This window comes from Haliotis asinina, chromosome 8 (genome assembly GCF_037392515.1).
Source record: "Haliotis asinina isolate JCU_RB_2024 chromosome 8, JCU_Hal_asi_v2, whole genome shotgun sequence".
In the NCBI taxonomy this organism is placed as follows: domain Eukaryota; kingdom Metazoa; phylum Mollusca; class Gastropoda; order Lepetellida; family Haliotidae; genus Haliotis; species Haliotis asinina.
This window is the reverse complement of record NC_090287.1, coordinates 52,624,083-52,640,140: the sequence shown is the minus strand read 5'-3', so window position 1 is coordinate 52,640,140 and position 16,058 is coordinate 52,624,083. Positions and strand designations below refer to the sequence as shown.

The window sequence follows — 16,058 nt, the reverse complement described above, 5'->3', positions numbered from 1 at the left end:
ATGGACACTATCTCCATGTAGCTCTATCTGTAGCATGGACACTATCTCCATGTAGCTTTATCTGTAGCACAGATACCATCTCTGTGTAGCTCTGTCTGTAGCATGGACACCCTCTCCATGATGGACACTATCTCCATGTAGCTTTATCTGTAGCACAGATACCATCTCTGTGTAGCTCTGTCTGTAGCATAGACACTATCTCCATGTAGCTCTATCTGTAGCATGGACACTATCTCCATGTAGCTCTATCTGTAGCATGGACACTATCTCCATGTAGCTGTATCTGTAGCACAGATACCAGCTCTGTGTAGCTCTGTCTGTAGCATGGACACCCTCTCCATGATGCAGCTATCTGTAGCATCGACACCATGTCCATGTAGCTCTATCTGTAGCAAGTAGATGACTCTTCAAGCAGACTTCTTGTGTAACCCCTTGGGTAGCACAAAGTCCCAGATTCGTATCGTGCCATCATCACTGCAGGTGACAGCCCTCTCAGCAGACACCTGTAACACAGACACAGACATAAAGAGACACAACAACAATCTTCAAGATTTGTGTGGAATATGGAATATTGATGCCTTGGCTTTCCTGGTTCCTTCATTTTTATTGCAGAAAGCAGGAACGTCATTTGCAAAACAGATACATAATATCACCCTTGATACGTGTTCACAGTTAACGACTGAATGTATTAATTACAAGGTTGCATCATCTTGTTGGCAGGAAGAAACACTATGAACGTAACAGCCATGTATGTATTTGCCAAGTCACCTGATAGCACACTCTCTTTCCTCTTCTAATCTTCCACTAAGTATACAGATACATGTAACATAGACTATAACACCTCTTTTGAAGTGAGAGATGTTTTCTTGAATTGTGGTTAGAGAAGACATGACTTGCCTGTCACCCTCCCCCAAGTCTCTCTCCTTCCCCTCTATCAGTCCCCTCCCCTTGTACACCTGAACCGAAAGCTGACGCCCTTCAGTTTTATTGCAGAGAGCAGAAATTTCATTTGCAAAACAGATACACAATATCACCCTTCATATTCTTGAAGATTGATTGTTTGTTGTTTAATGCCACACTCTGCAATATTCCAACTAAATGTCAGTGGTCAGTGGTCTGTAAATATCTGCATGTGGACCAGACAATCCAGTGATAACATCACCATCATACCACGTCTGACATGATGACATTTCTCAACGAGCCTGACCACGTCTCTTACGACAGCCATGGGTTACTGTAGTCCAGTTGTAACCTAAATCTTCACAGGTCAGTATATAAAGAATGGAATAAACTTATTATTCAATGGATGAAATCATTGCGGAATCTGACAAATGGTAATATAAAGGAGTTGGCTAGTTCCATGTATGGCATATCACATTTTTAGATAGTGGGTTGTTTTACAATGGATTCATCAAGAAGTGAAGACAGGTTTTCAATATAATAAAAAAGGTTTTCTTAAAATAGACGGAGAGCACAAATACACTGAATCTGTGACACTGACAGATTCATTTTAAGTTTAACATATGTTATATTTGGGATTTCACTTTCTTAGTAAAGTACAAATTCTAGTACTTTTTGGTTGATTCCCATATGGGATTCAAACCCACACCCTCAGAGTCAGGCACCTAATCACCAGCAACACAAAGTCAACCGCCTAGCCCTCTCAGCCACCGCGACTTCCACAAATATGAAAGTCGGACAACTGGTAGTCTAGACTGCGTACTTTGTGTACCCCTCTGATAAGTTTAAATTGGCAGGGCTCCCACAGTCTAAAGCTATGATTACACGATGCCATTTAGAAAGTGGTCAAATGCAACATATGTCATACTTAGGATTTCACTTTCTTAATAAAGTACCAATTCTAGTTCTCTTTTGGTTGATTCCCATACGGGAATCGAACCTGTACCCTGAGAGTCAGGCACCTAATCGCCATAGGCTAATCAACCAAAGAGTACTAGAATTTGTACTTTACTAAGAAAGTGAAATCCCAAATATGACATATGTTGCATTTGACCACTTTCTAAATGGCATCGTGTAATCATGTTAAGTGTGACCCTCCTAGGAAATGTGTACCTAATGGAATCAGACGGCGATTATAATGAGAATACAAAACAGGCAGCTGCATGATCCCTAGTGAGTGAGTTGGGTTTTACACCACTTTTAGCAATATTCCAGCACTATCACGGTGGGGGGACACTAGAAACAGGCTACACACATTGCCAGGGCTGTAGTTAACTTTGCTTAATAACTGGGACACTATCAACGTTAAAACAATCATGTCAGTACAGTGCATAATAAGTAACATCTAAATCTGCCACCCTGGTCAGTCTATGGTCCTGACTGTACCCATGTGGGGAATTGAACCTGGGCTGTCGTCGTGATGAGTGAAGGGTAGGGGGTTGTGGTAGTAGTAGCAGGTGCAGTTAAGTTAAGTTAAGTGAGTTAAAATTTAATGTCACATCGGCAATATTTCAGCCATATCGTGTGCAGGTGCAGTCCTGCTAGGTATTTACAATACCATTTCACATCAAGCCACAATGACGTCCCTGTGTTCCACCTGCCCAGATGTATAGGGCTTACACAGATCACTTCACAACAATTAACTGTATACATAATCCACAAACAGTGTTTTGTTTGAAGTTTACGCTTGTGCATTGTCTGCACCAGTTTGTGTTCTCACTATCAAGGTTACTGCCCAAATCCCCCATAGCTGGTGCACCTCTAGGTTGAAAATAATGGATAGGCTCAATACTGTGTCAACCATCAGGTTTCAAAGACACATGTTCACAGTTAACGACTGAATGTATTAATTACAAGGTTGCATCATCTTGTTGGCAGGAAGAAACACTATGAACATAACAGCCACGTATGTATTTGCCAAGTCACCTGATAGCACACTCTCTTTCCTCTTCTAATCTTCCACTAAGTATACAGACACATGTAACATAGACTATAACACCTCTTTTGAAGTGAGAGATGTTTTCTTGAATTGTGGTTAGAGAAGACATGACTTGCCTGTCACCCTCCCACAAGTCTCTCCCCTTCCCCCTTCCCCTCTGTCAGTTCCCCTCCCCTCTGTCTGTCCCCCATCCCTTCCATGGGTCCCCCTTCCCCTCTATCAGTCCCCTCCCCCTGTACACCTGAACTGAAAGCTGACACCCTCACAGATGGCTTGTCATGTTGGGCACAAACAACAAGGACAGATTACATGGCTGACAAGCAATGTAAAAACCAGTTCAAGCTTCAAATGACATCCATATTTATCTACAATGATACATTTCACATGTCTATACGACTGATGTCAAAGGCATGGCGGGAGATTGCCCAGGAGACAGGGCAAGCTAGGGAATTAAAGCCACTAGGGCCCCACTCCACAAGGGATCATGGTGCTGTGACTTTCATAAGTCTACCTTAAATCAGGCACAAGATAGTTAAATATTGATACATCACATGGCCTGTTGGGAATACCTTGGACATAAGATAAAATCTCAGTAGTTCATATTGATGCCCCACTGAACTATTGACGGTGATGAACGCTGAAATATACTTATGAAACTTACTACTCATCATTTTCTTTTCCATACATTTTCTTCAAGAAACACACAGCTTGTGGAGTTTATAGGACACTGTTAAGTCTGAGGTATTTTATCCCAAAGCTGAGGTGATGGGGTAGCCAGATGGTTAAAGCGTCGCTTTAGACGTGGGGTCGATTTGTGACTTGCTTGACAATGACATTAGAATCAATGCTGAAATTTTGCTAATACAAAATAAAGAAGTTGTATCTCCATAAAATAGTCTTCATTCTTCATGTACCCAACTTTCCAGTCAAAGAAATGATATGATACGTATGAGAAGTCATGATACACAGTACCATAATCAATGAGGAATATGTTGAGATACATGAGAAGTATCATCATCAGTGATTAGATACCAAGTCAAAACTATTTATTATACCTCAGTCCTAGTCTTGCAGTCCTCATATATCATTATTTTCCCTTCAACAATGCCCTTTCTGCAATATGTGGCATCAGGATTTGATCCACCTCTTGTGTCATGTGATTCTTCAAAGGCATTTAGAATAGTAGTAGTAATACAGGACAAATTTTATGGATAGCAACTTCTTGAGTTTATTTTCATGACGTTTCGTGGTTTATCCTAGCCCCCCTCATCAGGTTGAGCTGAACTGAACAGTAAGGCTTAACTGTTAAGTCTGCCCATGACCTCACAATGCTTATGATGTCACAATGTTATGACAACATGATACAGTAGCTAACAGGAATACTATGACAACATAATAGAATGACTCTTGTGTCATGTTTTAACACCTTCATTTCTTGGATTGGCTTCTGTTGGTACTTGCTGTATTGACTTACAATAGCTATAGCACTACAAGAGCTTTATGAAATATGACCCAAGGATCCAAATGTTGTGCAAAGACCATGAATTAAAGAGTTCTACATTGATAGCAAGTCATCTGTGCATCTGTCATCTGTGTTACCATTCTGAAACCATTCCAACCACCCAATACCCATTCTTCTCAGACTAGCTATAAGTTTGGCACAGAAAGCCAGACAGAATGAAAGACACCTGATATGCATCAGGACACAACCTGGGAACCAGATGAATCCTGGATGGGTGTGTATGTTGACTTTTGCTGAGTGTCCAGTGGGATGACAGATGCAGGAGGGATACTATGTACGGTGTATATTGGAGAGGGGGATTACTCTGAAGCACTTGACACCCTGATCCAAGATATCCACACCACTATAATCCTATACATCTTATGTCAGGACACACTGTACTCTGAGATGGTGTCATCTGTGACCTTCAGTTTCCATTCATGAAAGTCTGTTTGTGTATCCTAAGTAAACATTGCACACACTTGATCTAGCGAGGTGTTTACTTGTTGATGGTAGGTCAGCCACTAAACATCCCATTTTCAACACAACTAAATCATTCACTGACCCACACCACTGGCTCTGAATGATCTGAAGTCTCTGTTATGCTCTGGAAGAGATTTATTTGGGCATAAGGCAAAACAGTTTTTGGACTGATCATCAGGAATCATTGGAAATTTATTCGGCTATAAATGATGCAAAGAAAAAAAATCATCCCAAGTTTTACTTGGCTGTTTCATTGATAGTCTGGTTCTGGGTATGGAAGAAGAACCATTCCATACGTTTTTCGCAATGCCCGAGTCATTACGGTTAATGAGCACCTTTTTAAAGTCAGGATTAATTCATAGAAGAAACTTCTAGAAATGAAGAAACAATGAACACTGAGAATATACGCATGTTGTTCTTGATAGAATAGAAGTGACAAGAAACATTTCACTAACATCAGAAACATCAACTAACAACCAAGCTTACCAGTGTCAACAAAGATAGCAGTTGCAGCTGCGAAAAATTGGTCGCACTGCAACTCGAACTTGCGGGGAAAACATAGTGACAAAGTGACAGGTCTTAAACCTTTAAAAACATATGCAAGGACACCATGTACCTCTTTCAGAGTACCTCTGTAACAATATATTATTGTGTTGCCTGTTGCCAAGTTTAATCTGCTAGAAAATTTAAAAAGTGAAAGTGAGTTGTCATTGGTACATGCCATTTTGTAGCATAAACACCTGATTGGATAAAAAGCCAGCTAAGGGAGGTAATAAAATCATTGGCTTGAGCCATAGATGCATCCTCAATATAGTGGAGGCTTATTGGAATTATTGGAGGCTATCGAGGATGCAAATAAGGACATTAGATGACTGTTCACCAAGTCTCCTTCAAATACAGCAACAAACGAGAAACATCACGGAGGCAGGACACATGCCTCAGTCATCTATAGCAACTTGCTTTGCAGAGTATTTGCCCTTAGGCATAAGAGAAATCAATGTTCATGAGTTTGAATCCAAGATATCTGGATAAATATGCAGGTTTGTCGGCACCAAACCCATACTTGTGGATTGCAACAAAACAGTAATCATCTTCCTCACGTTGGCTTCCCTGTATATTGACCTTGCATGCTGTGATACAAATGAAATACTACCAAACAGCCATGATATTGCTTGAAAATTGCTAAAAGCAGCATAAAACTATACTCATTCACTCACTAAATCCAGCTGCCTCACTCACTACCACAGGAAGTTGGCGCCATAGTCTAATGAGTTTACAGTCTTGGTGACCATGTAATTAATCACAAACTGAATCAGTGTCTTGTGTAATTACAGTATTAACCCACTCGACTGATACACATAATACAGTTTGAGTTCACAGACCTGATTCAAAATGATCTGAATCACAATTTGTAGGATTACCAATACAGCCTCGGCCGTCTCCCCTAAATCCACTGCAGTAATTTGTATTATATGAGACACCTAGATCAGCTTAAAGAGCGACCAAGAACATAATCATAACAAAACATGTCCCCAGTGATACAAAGACATCATTATCTTTGCTTAATAAATAACCAGTACAATCGTGTCTCTCTTCGTTCATTGCTATTGGTCCTTCATGGTATCCTTCAGAAGAAGCTCTATACAGATAAGACAGAGTGTTCTCCCCCAACTCCCCCAGAGATAAGGGGTTTGTACAACTGTGGCGCAAATGGTGTGTAGCCAGCTTTGTTTATCATGATATAAATCTGTTGTATGTGGGACAAGGGGTTTTATTGAGGCTCACTACTCGGATGGCTCCGATAGCTGGCTGGAGTCCTTATCATTACTGGGTCTGATCAACTGACTAATGTCTCGTATCAACAGTATAGAGGTCTTGCTCTCCCACATATCATCTTTAACACTACCAGCGGGACATATAGGCGGGTTTGGAAGATCAGGAACTTTTAATTACCCAATCTACTTTTAATAATGTCTATAAAACATAGAGATACAATAAAAAAACAAGGGTTTTCAGACCATGGTTTCTGAAACATTACAAATACATATTTTTACGGAAAGCATGCTGTTATTTTATGTTTTACTTACTTAAAGTAATTATACCTATATATTACTGTTTCTGGGAGTTTGATTTATTGAAATATTTAATTTCTTGATGGAATGCATAAAACTGAAGGCCCGGGTTCGATGTGTGAAGCCCATTTCTTGGGTCTACCACTCTGATATTGCTGGAGTATTGCAAAAATGGCAGGAAACCCAACTCACTCACTCACTCTATATGAAATAGAGATCAGTGAAGATGTGGGCCAGAATTTGACTTCAGCAAGTTATGCTTGTGGGAAAAGACTCACTGACTTGGATACAGGGCATCATATTCAATGACATTACATCAAAATGTGATTGATGCTCATGACATCAATCATCAAATTGTCAGATCCAAGATTATTTGTAGACTGCAGTATTGCTTATAACAGCATAAAACAACAAGCAAGCACAACAAGTGAGACATAGTTAGGCTGATTGTTTTCAGAAGAGTATCTCATTCATGTCACACATGTCAGCCTGATGCTGAAGGAAATACTGAAGTGATGCCAATGTTAAACAATGAACCAAGATTCAAAGCCATGACTATCGGTTCCTGGCATGTCTAATGGACACAACCCAGCAAAGAAATAATATACAAGTAGCGTTAGATGAGGTGAGATAGAAAGGGGTTCCACTTCCTCTAGACTGTCTGATTTAAATAATGGAATGGATGCATAGTTTGTGTCTCTATGGAGCAATGCAGGTTTTAGAGTTATAGCCCAATGAAACCATGCCTCAGTATAACATATACAGTTTGAACCAGACAATCCAGTGACAGATATCACGAGCATCGGTCTATGCAGTTGGGATATGATAAAATGATGAATTCTGTTAGACACCTCTTACGGCATGCATGGGTAGCTGAAGAATAGCTGGATCTTCATGGTGTGTAAATAACTGCATATTTTTTTAATGTGCTGATAAGTAGATACCTACATACCATACGTGTATGGACCTTACATATCATATTGTTGAAGAAATACTGTTGGGTTCTTCAATGTCATGTCATAACTGCAAAACTGACATTGGACAAACAACTTTGTGTCAAAACTTTCTGACATTCTATAGGCTATATATCCACAGGGGCCTGAAACCTATGCCAGGTGCTTTTACAACAATCACATTGGGTGCTGACATTGGCCAGATGCATCTGTCCCAGTGGGGACTGAACCCAACCCTCTCAGGATAAGCAGTCACAGTTAACATCATGTGGGCAGAATTTCAGCCATATTGTGTTTTGTGTTTGAAAAAGTGCAGCACTTGTTTGAAAGAATTTTCATTGTTTGTCTAAAAACAGAAATGAAATGCTTTCATACCAGGTGCTGGCTGTAAACGTTTTGGCAGACACGAACACTTTCTGTATGAGCGTATTATTTACAGATGGCATTCACTACAAGCAGGTGCAGTAATCTGTTGTCAGTGAATGACTCTACAAAAGTGTAAATATGTGCTAATGTATGTGCACGTGCATGCACGTTCAAATGCATATGTTTGTGAGTGTTATTTGCAGCTGGTGGTTGTGTGGAACAGGTGCAAGAAATCATTTAGCGGCAGAGGCACGTGTAGATGTCGACATGTTGCCTCCTGACGAGTCCTCAATCACACAAACCACAAGCATGTACACATCACACAGGAGCCCAACCTCATTAGCTGCAGATGTCTCATTGTATATCTCACAGTGGCCTGATACAGTTGCATCAAATAAGCACTTTCTTTCAAAGATAATCTGTCTATAATCATACAAAATATTGTTATCTTCCACATGGTATGTGTACTCAGTCACATTAAGCAGGAAATGCAGAGACTTGTAACAGATGGGTTATTACAGCTGGGGTTACGCCTCTGCTGGACAGTTAACACTTAACCTGAGCTGATGGACACTTAACACAAACTCATGGACACTTAAAATGGAACTGATGGACACTTAACATGGAACTGAAAGACACTTAACATGGAACTGAGGGATACTAAACACAAACTAATGGACACTTGTCACAACTGATGGACACTTAACATGAACTGGGGGACACTTAACACAAACTCATGGACACTTAACACAAACTTAGGGATACTTAACATGGAACTGAGGGATACTTAACATGGAACTGATGGATACTTAACATGGAACTGATGGACACTTAACATGGAACTGAGAGACACAACATGGAACTGAGGGATACGTAACACAAACTGATGGACTCTTGTCACAACTGATGGACACTTAACACTTAACAGGAACTGATGGATACTTAACACAAACTGATGGACACTTGTCACAACTGCTGGACACTTATCATGAAACTGAGGGACACTTAACATGGAACTTAGGGATACTTAACATGGAACCGATGGACACTTAACATGGAACTGAAGGATACTTAACATGGAACTGAGGGACACTTAACACAAACTGATGGACACTTAACATGGAACTGACGGACATTTAACATGGAACTTAGGGATACTTAACATGGAACTGAGGGACACTTGTCACAACTGATGGACACTTAACACTGAACAGGAACTGATGGACACTTACCACAAGTGATGGGCACTTAAAATGGAACTGATGGACATTTAACACTGAACAGGAACTTAACATGTAACTGAGGGATACTTAACATGGAACTGATGGACACTTAACATGGAACTGAGGGATACTTAACATGGAACTGAGGGACACTGAACATGGAACTGAGGGACACTTAACATGGAACTGAGGGACACTTAACAGGAACTGAGGGACACTTAACACTGAACAAGAACTGATGGACACTTATCACAACTGAGGTACACTTAACACTGAACAGGAACTGATGGACACTTACCACAACTGATGGGCACTTAAAATGGAACTGATGGACATTTAACACTGAACAGGAACTTAACATGGAACTGAGGGATACTTAACATGGAACTGATGGACACTTAACATGGAACTGAGGGACACTTAACACAAACTGATGGACACTTAACAGGAACTGAGGGACACTTAAAACTGAACAGGAACTGATGGACACTTAACACAAACTGATGGACACTTATCACAACTGATGGACACTTAACAGGAACTGTGGAACACTTAAAACTGAACAGGAACTGATGGACACTTAACACAAACTGATGGACACTTAACACACTGATGGATACTTATCACAACTGATGGACACTAACTGAGATCTTAGGGACACTTAACACAGAACAGGAACTGATGGACACTTAACAGAAACTGATGGAGACTTAACAGAAACTGATGGACACTTAACAGAAACTGATGGACACTTAACATGAACCGAGGCACACTTAGCACGAACTGATAAACAATTAACATGAACTGTCAGATTCTTGACATGAACACTTACTGCCATGTGTGTTATATTTAGTATCAAAATTTTTCTGAGTTGGTAATAAGTGTTTATGACATATCAAACATTTTCATTCCCTAATTCCTGTATTCCATTGTTAAAGTGTTCATTCATGACACTGAAAAACCAGATTCAATTCCCCACATGGGCACAATGTGTGAAGCTCATTTCTGATGCCCCTTGGTGTTGTCATAATATTGTTAAAAGCGGTGTAAAACTAAACTCACTGACTCACATCCAGAATTACCACAATGGTATCATGGCAAAGTCATATATTTCCTGCAATATTTCCTGTGTCAAAACAGCATGCATTGCATGCATACTATGATTAAAACTGGATACAGTTCAATGTCTGAAAAATATTTAACCACTTAGTTTTGCAAAGGTTTGAATATGTGTGATTTGCAGTCATTTTACACCATGTCATAATCTCTACTCAAAACAACTATTTTAGTCGACCACTGTCGCAAGCAGAGAAACACAGATTTGTGGTGGCTAACTGGAGTCACCACAGGTACTCATCGACTCCCATTAAGACTTAATGAACTTGTCTCACCTCTTGTGTCAAGGAGATACAGAATTACCATGGTGTGTCACCGAGGATGGAACGTCATCGTGAGAATATCCCCAATTCGCTCATAAACATATTTTTCAATAACGCACCGTTTGATCTCTACTCGTCATATTTGCTTACACTGAGTTGTTGGGGATGGGGCTATTGATCAGAGTAATGATGCTGCTTTAATGCCACATAAAACAGAAAGCCATGACTTATGAGTCACCCAGAGGACATTATTCCTCTCTGTCCATGATACATTCATCAATATTTTTGATTTGATTAATTGCTTCAGCTTTACATACAACTACTGGAACAAAAAATACAGTCCTGGTATTGGACTTACCTTTTGTACCAACTAGTGACACAAAGAGATTAGGTGAGAAAGTTTTATGCCGCTTTTAGCAACATTCCAGCAATAGAATGTGGAGGACATCAGAAATGGGGGACATCAGAAATGGGCAACATACATTGCACCTTTGTGGAAAATCAAAGCTGACTTGAATGGCAATCGTTCAATTGTTTTCTGAACAGTGCAGCTATGGCTAGGTTAAACAAGAGATGAATGACAACAAGCCATTGGACATCCACACAATGTCCAGTGGCATTCCTTTTGCCTTTCACTTTACATAAATGCAATAAAAAATGATAAAAGGTGAGATTATGCTTGATCATGTCATTATGTAAAACACACTGAAAATAAGGTGAGCTATGTATGTCAGTGAAGCATGCCACACAACCAGCTTGTACGTTTGGGAGTGGAATCTTGTTCACAACAAAGTATTAGGTGAGCTATATTTGTCAAGTAATGCTGCAACATAATCTACTTCTGACGTAGAATATTGTTTTACGTGAGGTATTAGGTGAGCTATAGATGTTGGCAGATCATGCAGCATTCTCTAGCTGTCATGGTGAGTGGAATGTCATTTCACATGAAGTATCAGGTGAGCTATAGATAGTCGAAAATTAGTCAAAAGAAGGATAAAAATGATTATTGATTGTTGAAAACATATTTATGATTAATCAGAATTGTATGTTTCAGTATAACAGACTTGAATGAAGTAAACAAACCATTATATTTAAAAATATTAACAAACAAACATGCTCGACAGCATATAGATATGTGCATTGTATTCATAGTTTCGTACAAACACTGTAAATGGTAAATATTACTGTAACCTCTCTATGAATAAATTTTAAATCGATTGTAAATGTGATGAGATATACAATAAATAATTGTTGCATAAATAAGCAGAATAATTACATCAACATTAATTAGAAACAAATGGGGAAACACCCATAAAATTGGTTATTACCATAAAACTGTATATATTTCAATTATAATTGATAATTGTTCACAAGTGATCTGATAATCGATACTGTTTGGTTTCCTATTCCCAACTCTACCTATACATGTCATGATAATCTGCTGCCCCATGAGCCACTGGTACAAGTGGAGGGTTAAACGTAATGGCTGATGATAGGACCCACATATCCTTGAATGAATGACAGGAAATGAGAACCAACAAGTGTTCTCTGATAACTCTCTCATACATTCATTTATCCTGCTCTAAATCCAACTGTAATCTAAACATGTGCGATGTTCTTTAATCTTTAATCTCTGCATTTAGAAAAACAAGTTCAGTTTTGCACAATTACAGTATCTACAAGATAGAGTGAGTCATAAAGCACGGCATACATATCTCTAACAGAAGCTAGAATGATGGGAGAGGAAGGAGGAGGCAGATTACTGGTGGGGAATGGAAAAAGCAACAGACAGGGTGGGGTGAGATGAGTGGTTGAGATGAGTGGGTGGGTGGGGTGTGGAAATAGACTGCAGTTGGAGGGTAGGTTGGTTTGTAGATTGCAAGTAGGATGGAGTGAGTGAGTTCAGTTTTATGTCCCTTTAGCAATGTTCCAGCAAGATCAGGTTGGGGACTCCAGAAATGGGCTTCACATATTGTACTCATGTGTGGAACTGAACCTTGGTCTTTGGTGTGACAAGTGAACGCTTTAACCACCAGGCTAGCCACCTGATCCATTTAAAGGTAGGAATAGGATGGTAGAGGTGTTTATGGGGTTGAGAAACAGGCAGTCAGATTGGTGGTTTCAGTATGAGAATCAGGCTACTACACGTGGTTGAGGGGATGAAAACTAGGTGTTCCACAGATGAATAGCAGGATGAGAAACTGTAGAACCACTTGAGAGTATGGGGGAATAGAAATGGAAGTGGAGGTGGAGGTGGAGGTGGGGTTGTGGGTTGTTCTGCGGGTCGGTCTATTCATCAAAAACTGGGTACCATAAGTGCTTATGGGAATGGAAAGTAGGTGTTGTACAGGTGAATATGAGCAAATGGGAGACACAACAGGTGATAATACTATAACAAGCGAGGGGCACCATGGGTGTATATTGAAATGGAGGTAGCACAGGAGATATAACAGATCACAGGTGAACACAGACATCAGTAGCAGGTGAATATTGTGATAAGAGAGTCATGTGAGGGAGGTTAAGGGATGGTGAGGTTGTGATGATAGGTGATGTGAGGAGGTTAATGGACAGTGAGGTTGTGATGCCAGATGATGCGAGGGGTCAAGGGATGGTGAATATATGATGATAAGTGATGTGAGGAGGTTAATAGATGGTGAGGTTGTGATGACAGGTGATGATGGAGGTTAAGGGATCTTAAGGTTTGAGGAGTTGATGTGAAGGGAGTTAAGGAATGGAGAGGTTGTGAGGAGTGGTGATGAAAGTGTGGTTTAGCATACTTGTGGTCGGAGAGTAACAAATGTATAATAAGAGGGTGCTAAGAGGATGACGCTAAGAGGATAAATGATGAGTTTCAGTTCTGATAAATGGTTTGGGAAAGGGTGTTGAGGTGGCAATGAAAGCTGTAAGGTAGCTCTGAGGAGGTGTGAGGATCTGATCTGGGAAAAGATTACCCTGTATGGACTAGTAACAGATTATGGTTATGAACAGAACTTGAAGCTGGCTTGTAATGCTATGGGAATCAGTTCTGACTGGCAAGATGCGATGGCGGCTTGGCCAATCAGAAGATAATAGGCTATCTGAGGCCACTGTAATACACCGCCCAAACACAGGTGCATACTTAATATAACCGGGTCTATGTCACTGATTTCACAAACATCGCCCCACACACACCTGTGGGCCACCGCAAACCATGCCAAGAGACTTGACAGATTTCAACAAGGCCAAATAGCAAGCGGTGTTATCTGTGTTAAACACTGGTATCAGGTAAAACACTACAGGTAGCTCCAGCCAGGTGATTAAACACTGACTTAAACAACACATGGTTCAAACTAGACCAGGAAAAATTGCTTCAGTATCAGCCTTTCAATCTAGTAGATATTTGTCAGGTAGAGTGTTTCACATTAAGATAAATTAGAGTCCTGTGACTGTGGACATAATCAGCTTCCTCCGTCTTATAAAGTTACAGGAGGGTCAGATTGATAAAAGCAGAGCATTCACAAGCTATTGTGTGGATCACATCTCTATGAACCCTCTCAGTGACTAAAGGGAGGTATGTTAGATAACTTATTCCTGGGACTACCCCAGTAAATGTCAGTCTAGAAGGTATGCAAAATAGAGGGAAGAACAAAAGGCAGAGCTGAATGATTGTAGACAAGAAAATAGATACATGCAGACAGGAGTTCTGTTTATTGTTTGATGTCAAGCTCAGAAAATATATGATGGCAGCCAGAAAATTACTGAAGACCTGGCAACCTGTTACTGATGTGATGAACAACAAAACTGAATAAGAAAGCCAGTCTGAATATTTGATACCTTTGACAAGCATTGACTTCTTATAACAACCCGTCCATGTGAGAGACATAGAAATGGAGAACTAGAGGACCAACTCAGACCACATGTGGGGGATATGGAGAAGAGGTGGGGAAGGAGAAGTGGAAAAGAAGGGGACAGGGATCCTGGAGAAGAGCTGGGGGACGGTGGTAAAGAAAAGGTGGACATGGATCAGGGAGAAGGGGTTGACAAAGATGTGGGAGAAGAGGTGGACATGGACTGTGGAGAAGAGGTGGACATGGACCAGGAAGAAGAGGTGGACAAGGATCAGGGACAAGAGGTGGATATGGATCAGGGAGAAGTGGTGGCTATGAATCAGGGAGAAGAGGTATACATGGATCAGGGAGATAAGGTGGATACAGATCAGAGAGAAGAGGTAGTTGATGGTCAGGGAAAAAAGGTACATATGAGTAAGGGAGAAGAGGTGGATATGGATCAGGGAGAAGGCATGAATATGGACAAGGGAGAAGGGGTGGACAAGGATTAGGGAGAAGAGGTCGACATGGATCAGGGAGAAGAGGTGGATATGGATCAGGGAGAAGAGGTGGATATGGATCAGGGAGAAGGGGTGAATATGGACAAGGGAGAAGGGGTGGACAAGGATTAGGGAGAAGAGGTGGACATGGATCAGGAAGAAGAGGTGGATATGGATCAGGGAGAAGAGGTGGATATGGATCAGGGAGAAGGGGTGAATATGGACAGGGAGAAAAGGTGGACAAGGATTAGGGAGAAGAGGTGGACATGGATCAGGAAGAAGAGGTGGATATGGATCAGGGAGAAGGGGTGGATATAGATCAGGGAGAAGGGGTGAATATGGACAGGGAGAAAAGGTAGATATAGATCAGGAAGAAGGGGTGAATATGGACTGGGAGAAAAGGTGGACAAGGATTAGGGAGAAGAGGTGGACATGGATCAGGGAGAAGAGGTGGATATGGATCAGGGAGAAGAGGTGGATATGGATCAGGGAGAAGGGGTGGATATAGATCAGGGAGAAGGGGTGAATATGGACAGGGAGAAAAGGTGGATATAGATCAGGGAGAAGGGGTGAATATGGACAGGGAGAAAAGGTGGATATAGATCAGGGAGAAGGGGTGAATATGGACAGGGAGAAGAGGTGGATATGGATCAGGGAGAAGGGGTGAGTATGGACAAGGGAGAAGAGGTGGATATAGATTAGGGAGAAGAGGTAGTTGATGTTCGGGGAGAAGAGGTACATATGGGTAAGGGAAAAGAGGTGGACATGGATCAGGGGAAAGACGTTTACATGGATCAGGAGAAGAGGTGAATATGGACCATGGAGAAGAGATGGGAAAGGAATGAAGGACTGACTGAGAAGGGATATGGGAAGGCC

At 40.8% G+C, this 16,058-nt stretch overlaps 1 protein-coding gene across 1 annotated transcript in view; it reads right to left on the bottom strand.

The window, feature by feature from the left end:
* Positions 1–407: 407 nt before the first annotated feature.
* Positions 408–16,058, bottom strand: part of LOC137294245 (uncharacterized) — a 115,308-nt gene continuing 99,657 nt past the window's right edge. The window contains exon 22 of the mRNA XM_067825241.1: positions 408–503. Coding sequence (XP_067681342.1) covers positions 408–503 — 96 coding nt within the window. The remainder of the gene's footprint in view (positions 504–16,058) is intronic.